This window comes from Bombus impatiens, unplaced genomic scaffold, assembly GCF_000188095.3.
Source record: "Bombus impatiens unplaced genomic scaffold, BIMP_2.2 scf_0680, whole genome shotgun sequence".
NCBI classification, from domain to species: Eukaryota; Metazoa; Arthropoda; class Insecta; order Hymenoptera; family Apidae; genus Bombus; species Bombus impatiens.
This window is the reverse complement of record NT_177099.1, coordinates 2,090-11,192: the sequence shown is the minus strand read 5'-3', so window position 1 is coordinate 11,192 and position 9,103 is coordinate 2,090. Positions and strand designations below refer to the sequence as shown.

General features: G+C 43.0%; 1 protein-coding gene across 1 annotated transcript; it reads right to left on the bottom strand.

Annotated features, from left to right (window-relative positions):
* Positions 1 to 428: 428 nt before the first annotated feature.
* Positions 429 to 1,136, bottom strand: LOC105681256. Its single transcript, XM_012390055.1, has one exon. It carries the CDS (start codon positions 1,134 to 1,136, stop codon positions 429 to 431), a length of 708 nt encoding a protein of 235 aa, XP_012245478.1.
* Between the last annotated feature and the right edge of the window lie 7,967 nt (positions 1,137 to 9,103).

Sequence of the window (9,103 nt, the reverse complement as noted above, 5' to 3'; positions counted from 1 at the left end):
GACCTTAACTAGAAAATTCCTGAGTTTTATGGTGGATCCTTAAGATTATTGAGGGTACGTAATACGGATGTGTAGATATCTGACTGCCATCTTGCCCGCGGTATGTTTCGTGGTGTAGGTAGAGAGTCACCAGACGTCACAGTAATGACAGGGAAGTATTCTTTGTCGCTGATCGTCGATGATTCATCCTGTCCTTCATAATAGAATAATTTCCGTTTTGTACCCCGGTATGATGATTTGAAATCTGGTGTTATATCCATTTCCTTTTCAGCTTCATTTGCTGCCATCATAGCTTTGCTAAATCCATCATTTTTGTATTCCGCAGAGAATATGGTAAGACCATACAGATGCTTCGTAGCCACATCGATTTGCATCTTTTGATTTTGTAATACTTTGCTGACGATGTTAATTTTAGATAATATTTCGTATCAAATGATAAGACTGGCAATAAATTCAAATTCATTTATTTTGCGCACTATAGACAAAATCTCAATTTTCAATTCATTGTCAGATGCATTGTCGGCAATTTCGATCAAGGCGTTTCGAAATTGACGAACATGAAATCGAATAACCTTTACACTATCAAAACAGCATTCCCACTTAGTATCTGACAATGGTTTAAGTGTAATTTTTTCAACGTGTTTTTGTAGAACATCCCAACGCGATGTCGATGCTGCAAATATCGTGTAAATCTTTTGTAAAATACCAAAAAGACGTAGTGTTTGGGTTGATGATTTTGCTCCATCTCCCAATAACAAATTCAAGTTGTGACTACCACATGGTATGTAAAGTGCTTTAGGATTTACGCATAATACATTTGCTTGCACTCCTCGATATATTCCCCTCATATTGACACCGTTACCATATCCGTGTCCGCGATAGTCAGATATTTTTATGCCCCACTGATCCAGAATGAGCATAGTTTCAGATAGTCCTCTTCCTGTTGTATTGTGAACTATTTCAAATTTGATAAAATGTTCCTGGATTTCAACCTTCTCGTCTGTTATGTTGACACAACGAAGAACAACCGATAATTGCTCTTGATGGCTCACATCCGGTGTACAATCCAATAAAATGGAATAACATTTTGCTCCCTTTATTGCATCGATAATTACTTTTTGTGCGTAATTTGCCATTGCATTTATTAATTCGTTTTGAATTGAATGTGATAAATAATAGTACCCTTTTATGGCTGTTTTGTTTAAATGATCATTTGGAACAGAATCAAATTTTGCAAATAATTGTATTAAACCCAAGAAATTACCATTGCGCGGTGTATACAAAGTATCGGAATTTCTTCGGAAAGCTAAATTATGTTGCACCACATATACAGTAACAGCAGTTATTCTTTGGACAACTTAGTTACATGGAAAAAATGGTTACATGGCGGGATAGATGGGCTAACCCTTTGTAGTCAAATATCGCCTTTAGAATGCAAGTTACAATAAGGATAGCTGTCCAATGGCAGAGTTGAAACAACTATGTGATAAAGCGAATGGATTTAGGATTATGTTTGCGTAGGGAAATAAATAATAAAGGATAGGGCTGTAATTACGACATCGGTAGACTCAATAGGCTTATACTATGATGACGTTCGCAACGAAAATGGATACGAGAAAGGAAGAACGATTTTATGGTGAAATTGGCTATGCCCCCCCCCCCCCGACAATTTCAACTTTATAAGCTACATGGTTAGTACGAATAGAAAAAATAAAGTTACGGCTTAGGGGGTTTGGGTACCCTGAGGCCCCGTCGGTGAGGCGAGTGATGCCTCCCCAGGCTCGCACCAACGATCATCACATGACTGGACGAGTAGCGAAGAAAGGTCGGTCGGTCCCAGGACCGCCTCTTGTTCGCCGAACTCGGTCGGGAACCATTTAATGGAGAAGAGTGACACTGAGAGGAGGTTGAAGAAGATCTCGATCCCGATCTAGAAGAAAGGGAGTAGTAAGGAGATGGAACCCTTTAAGCCAAGAAGAAGGCTTGATAGGAGCCCGATAGGTAAAGAGAATTTAGATCCCGAAGATGCTTGTGTAGCATTGCACTTTTCACGCCCACCAGTGCCAAATGACAACTCTTCCTCAAAGTCAGCATTGGTCATGCCTCGGAGGTGTAGGTCGTGATAGTGATAGGAAGAAACACTTGAGTATATTTAACAATATATACATGTCGGAGATGAAAGGACATCGGAACCTTCCCATTGGAACTTCGGGAAAACCTTCTAACACCATAAATTAGATTCTACCATAAGCGTAATTAAACAATTGTCGTCATTCAATCTGATTGTATTTGTTCGAGCTTGGGCTCCAGGCGACAACCAATCGCCGAACGTAGTCGCGGTCCAGGAACAAACGTTTTTACCTATCAGGGGTATGGAGTAATTCTATAGCTCTCCTTAAAAGAGATATTTGTAATGGCACTCAACACTAAACATTCCAACGGTTTCTGCCCCCACACGCTGACCCTATTCTTCGAGTATGATTGTTACAAGATGTCGACGTATCTCCACAGTACATGTTCGGCCAGCCTGAGGGCCCGTTATAAATATTAAAATTTAGTTATCCCAGTCCTTCAAACAGACAAAGAGTCTTTGTCCCAACTACGGGAAGATAGGGGAAATCTATTTTTTTTCAACGAACGACGCTTCCCGCTAGCAACCTTCCCTCAAGGACGGTTAGCATCCTTTTCTAACCACCAACGTGGAAATTGACCAATTAACAGCAACGTCAATTTTCCTCACATTCCGAAGGAAGGCTATCCTCGACGAATCCGGTGATCTCGTGCCCTTAGACACACCCCATCATAATCTTCCTCGGCAACGTCACCGTGCCGGAGAGACACTTCTTCGTACGATCTTATCGACGATTTAAGTAAAGTTCTACGAGCAGTGATTATTCCACGTTTTAATATAAAGTCCAACTTAGAATTTGGGGGAAAGTCAATTCGCTGTCCCGCTGATCGCGGATTGGTTATCGAAACTGAGGCTATTGTTAGTAGTGTCGCGGGTGCCTAAATATCGCGGTTACCTGTTACCACTGTAATATCTCTATCTGTATTAATAAATTGTATCTTTGTTGTACCGCATCGATGGCTAATTCCAGTGAAGATTCATTAAAGGCCCCTAACCCTAATTCTAATGTAAACCCAACATATATATTTGTCGGGTTAAGATCGGAATTTTGGGCGCGTGACAACTCTTCGCGTGGACTAGCCATCGTTTCACAAAGCCGAGATTATATGTACAAGACTATATGTATATACAAGACTATCACTAAGCTTAACAAATAATTAAGTCTAATGAATGATAAATTTGATGAATAATGAAATTAATGAATAATATTATTTACGAATAATGAATCTATGTACACTATTAACAATGTTTTTGTTGGGTTCAAACGAATCCACGGCCAACGTGATAACTCTTTATTAAGCGTAAAAAAATAATTTTAGGCGCAAAATACGATTGACGAGAAATGTTCGATGTGTCACTCTCCAAGGCAATCGCACGAATGCCCGCCTCGTCTGCAATTCGACACTCACTCGTTAGAAGCATCGAGAAGTTCCGAACGCCGTTGCTAGGCAGTTTCTGCCTGGAGTTTGGTTATTGATACAATGTATGTCCCATTGTCTCGGCACCTCCGAGGTAACCTCACACATGGCTAGGCCCGCTCAAGAGGCCGCAGGCCGCCACAATCACACTTCTCGGAAAACCCATACAACCACTCCAGACCTCCGTTAGGCAAAACACTTATCTCGTGACCATTGGACGTTCGACGACCAATTGTCCCCTCGAACCCAATGTCGCTATCACAAATTTTAAACAATTACAGCTATAATAAAATCTAGGCTAATGTACTAGAGGATGTTCCCAAAATTTCCAAGGAAAGGCTTTGGCTTTCCTTTCATCTCCGACATATTTATTATGATATACTCTATATGTGCACTTTGCATACAACTAGCTACTACTATTAGCGGCTCACGATTCGTGATTACAAGTTCGACTGCTGGTCCATGCGTTTTGATGCGCGATACAAGTTCGGATGATGATTGCTTAAAATGCCGAGGAACTTGGATCAATTATCGCCAAATATTAACTCGGACCGATGTGTAACAACTCTTATGTAACGACTGACTTTCCGTCACGATGATGCTGCAGAGAAAAACTATGATGGGTTGTGTCTAAGGATCATCGGATCATCGGATTCGTTGAGGAAGGCCGTGGTTCGGAAAGTGATGGAAATGCACTTCGTTGTTAATTAGCTAATTTTGTGATGGTGGTGGGAAAAGGATGCTCACTGTCCTTGAGAGAAAGTTGCTAGCGGGAAGCATCGTACGTGAGAAAAACAGAGTTTTCGTATCTTGCCGAAGTAGTTGATAGATTTACGGTTTAGAGAAAGACTATTTGTCCCTTTGGAGAATCTCAGCTAAACAAATCCTAAAATTTATAGCGGGTCCAGAGGCTTGCGGAAAATATTCTGTGAGGATGTATCGATATCTGGCAATCATCTTATCCGAAGCATAAGGTCTTTGTGTAGCGAGACATGGAACAGAAGCCCTTGGGATATTTACTGTCGAGTACCGCTATACTTCAATGGGCCAGGGGTCTTGCCTTCACTGGTCGGACCGCGTGGATGACAACCTTTATAAAAAAATCACTAACCCTAAGAAGCGAAGCGCGGCAACGAGGTACATCGCAGTCCAGGACACTGCGAGGAAGGTGGTGGGTGCGTCAGTCATTAGCGGCCTACCCCGGGGTACCTTGCGATCCTTCAGCGGTATTAGCATTCCCCCGCTGAGCGGCTCTGCCGAGGGAGACATTCTTTACCCAGGAATTGAAGGCACCCAGAAGCCTCGGTGGATGGGTGCCGAACAATAAAAAAAAAAGACAAAATTATGAACGAGGACAAAAAAGCGGAGGAAGCTACGAGAGGAAGGGGCGAAGCGGAGTTGACTCTTGAGCCCAAACACTGGCACCAGACGTATGTGAATCTTCCGCTCCGTACTAAACACAGGGAGCTTACAAACCGGGGAAGTGTCGGAGGAAGAAGAGACTTCTCCCGAGCCGATCTTCTCCCGACCCGAACGCCGATCTTCCGAGTTCCCCTCGGAACTGGCCGAAAAGATGAAAACATCTACTGCGGCGGACATACGAGCGGAACTCCGTCGAGCCAATGTTGCCGAAGCATCTCGCAACCTCAAAGGCACGTACATGAAGATGCTGAGGGAGACGGCGAGGTCCATCAATGCGGGCACAACAGAGCTCGCGAGAAGAACAGGTCCCGCCCCCGGAGCCTTCGCGATAAGGAAGGGCGCGTGGCGGCGTTGGAGACGGAGAACGAGGCGCTCCGAAAGGAGGTGGCCCGATTGGCCTCGCACTCCATGGCGGAGACGAGCGGTGATTCAGCGCGTTTCATCCCGATCGAGAGCAAGATGGAGGAGCCAGACAACTCTGAGGAACGCCTTCGAAAACATCGATAGGAGGAGGGAAAAGGAAGTTACCCCCTCCTACGAGAAGAGTGGAGTCCGGAGTTTAAAAGTACTCCAGCGACCAAAGGAAGAAAAGCGGGTGCCGTGATATGGCAGACCCTTATGGAAGAAAGAAGGGAAAAGGTGTTAGCGAAAACACAACCGGCGAAGACAACTCCGGGGACAGGGGCGAGGAGCCCGAGGAAAGCCCCGGAACGAAGGTCGCAGAACGCGGGAAGAAGGGGAGACAAACTGCCTCAAGCGGTGACGATCACGGTGAAAGAAGGATCTGGCCAATCCTACGCGGGCGTGTTGGCCGCGGCTACGAACAACATTCCTCTGGCCGAGGTCGGCATCAAGGCGGTAAGGATGCGTCAGGCTATGATCGGAGGCGTCGTATTGGAAGTCTCTTGGAAGTCTCCGAGGACAAGAAGAAAAAAAAGGACGCCGCGCTCGCGGCACGGCTGACCTGGATCCAGGACCCCAGCAAGGTCCTCGTGGCAGCACTCTTTCGAGTCGCGGAAGCTATTGCGGTCGGAATAGACGTTCCGGTCACTAAGGACGAAATCAGGAACACTTTGCTGAAGAAAGGTGGTTGCAAGGTGGAGGACGTCCAAGTGGGAGAGGTCCGCTCCGCTGGGAACGATCTTGGATCCGTGTGGATGCGAGGCCCGACCGAGCCAGTGAGGAAACTCGTCCAGGTTGACAATGTCGTTATAGGATGGTCGATACAAGTCGTTATAGGATGGTCGATAAGGAAGGTCGAAGCCACCGGGCGAAGTTGTTGGGATCTGGCTTGTCTGCGCACCCGGTTGCATTGATCTCCTTGGAGGCCGCTATTGTTGCGATAGACCCCCTAGTTCTTGCAACGCTCTCATTTTCTTCTGCTCCTTAGTATGCAAAACGCTTCTTACATTCTGGCAGAAGCGAGGGTATACGTCTTTTGTGACGAACTCCCACTTTTCCTCCGGCCATCACAATTCAAGGTCTTCTATGACGTTCGACAGCTTCTGTCTATCCTTCTTAGGACTTATTACATTATAGATAGGACTTATTACATTAGTCTTTAAACATTAGTTTAAGGACATTAGTCTTTCAAAATATGGTGAGGGAGAGGAACGAGACAGAAAGAGGCGGAGAAGTGCACGGTGAGGAAGAAGGTAACATGCTGAGCTTAGAAATTTTATCACTCAACATGGACAGAATGATGAGGAGAATCGCGGCCTCGAGCAAGGAAGATTCTATGTTGGAGAAGCTAAACAATGAAAGCGTACTAGAGATCAAAAGAGTAAGGGAATGGATTGATTCCAACGCAAACAGCGGACGTCGCGATAGGTGGTAGTCGCTACTCAGATGATCCCGAGGGACCAAAGAGAGATTAAGCATGGTGGGGTATCGGTGGTCAGTCGGACGGAGACGAGTCTATGGACGAAACGCAAGAGGATATCTATCTCAACTTATGCGAAAGTTGTGAGAGGCAGCGAAACCGAGTGGACGCCAGTCGAGAGACGCAAAAGAGGGGTATGAAGGTAGGAGCGGTATAAAGGATAGCAAAGTAAAAATACCAAGGAGAAGAAGCGAAGCGATCCTAGCGAAAGTTGGGAAGTTTACATTGTTTCTTTCGGGTAATGTTTTGCGAATGTACGAATATAGCTTTCAACAACTTTTTAACACCGCCGCCGCCGTTGGTTAATTTATATGAATATAATTCATTAATTGACAATTGTTTGAAATCTAATATTTCTGAATTGAAAAACATATGAAATATTTCATTATCCAAAGTCTCCTTCAACCAAATTCTTCTGTCCATTTTTATTTTCTTCAACACGCTCTTAGTTATTTGCAATTGTTACGTTATCGCCTTATCGACAGTCTTCTTTGTTTTTATTTGAAGCAAGAAGATGACCGAAAATGTCCTCCTGGTTTTGAAGTGCCTTCCTTGTTTTCCTTAACCTTCTCTTTAACGTTTCGTAATAATAACATATAAGATTCGCTATAAGATTCGTAGTAATTTCTATGCAATAGTATCAATCTATATTTATTACGATACAATGTTACAATGCTGTTATCGAGTTAAATTGTAACGATAAAAAAAGAGCGAAAGAAATATGTTGTCTTTTACAGTTATGACAACTTCTATAGGCAAAAGGCTTTCGCAGCCCTCTTTCCAAACTAGCCTGTTGCCACTGGTATTATGTATTTTCATCATTCGATAAATTAATCATAGATTTGGTGATTATATTATACATACATACATACATAAATATATATTTATATCTAATTAAATTATGCTATGTATTAATACAAATAAGTATTTTTGACGCGTTGTTAATTGTAATTGTAATTGTGCAACAGTTAAAAAAACTTAAAAAAAATTAAAAAAAATACAGTTAGTTGTACCTTTTGTACAGGCATTTTTACTTATTGGCTTATTAAAATTAAAATTAGAATCTATAAAGTTGAAAAGAGGATATCTATTAAGCCTCGCAAAAATCTATCCTGAAATAGATATGTAGTTTAGTTCTATATGTCGGAGATGAAAAGAACACCGGAGCCTTTGGAATTTTGGATAATCCCGCAATATTGTAATCTAGAGTCAACTATAGGTGTAATTAAACAATTGTAGTTATTCAATCCGATTGTAATTGTTCGCGAGTTGCGATAATAAGCTTGGACTCAAGGCGACAGCCAGTCGCCGAACGTAGCCGCGGTCACGGGATGAACGCTTTGTTGTTCGGAGGTTTGACAACAGAAAAAAAAAATAAAAGAGAACAAGAATTTGTAATGTTATAATTTGTATTCAAAATGTCTAATTTGTATTCAAAGTGTTAGGTGCGTTCTGTGAGTCGCCAGACAGACCGTAATGACACAACAGATCATTTTTGATTTCGTACACTGATGAATGTCAGTTTGTTGGATCATATTGCCAGGTTGGGCGCGTTACAAAAAGCGCAGAGCGCCATACTGGGCGTATAACAGAAAGCGCAGAACAACATTGAGCGTAATACAGAAAGCGCAGGAAACCATTAAACGGATTGCAACAGAAAGCACAGAAATCCACAGAACGGGTTACCACAGAAAGGGCAGAAAACCACTTAACGAGTTACAACAGAAAGCGCAGAAAACCACTGAACGGGTTACAACAGAAAGCGCAGAAAACCACTAAACGGGTTACAACAGAAAGCGCAGAACGCCACTGGGTGTATTACTACGAGTCAGTGTACTTGCATCGTTATTATCACCGTCGTTGTCATCACCGCAGACGTCTAACTCAGCAGGGACGCAACCTTCTGGCATTTTTCTCAGTCTGTCGTGTCTGTCCTTATATGATCGTTTGCCGTCTAAGGTTTTTAGGGTATATCTATCTCCTTCCAAAATCCATATTACGAATATGGGTATATCTATCTCCATATTACGAATGGACCCCTGAATTTCGGATCTAACTTCGTCTGGTTTCTTTCCTCGTTTTTGCGTAATACGAAATCGCCAAGGTTGAACCTAACTATTTTAGCTTTGTTTTCGTGGAACCTATCCTTATCGTATTTGGCGCTTGCTTTTATATTCTTTATCGCCTGCTGTCTTACATGGGAGATATTTACTTCTCTTTCTTCGATATTGTCGGGTAGGGATAAGCCGT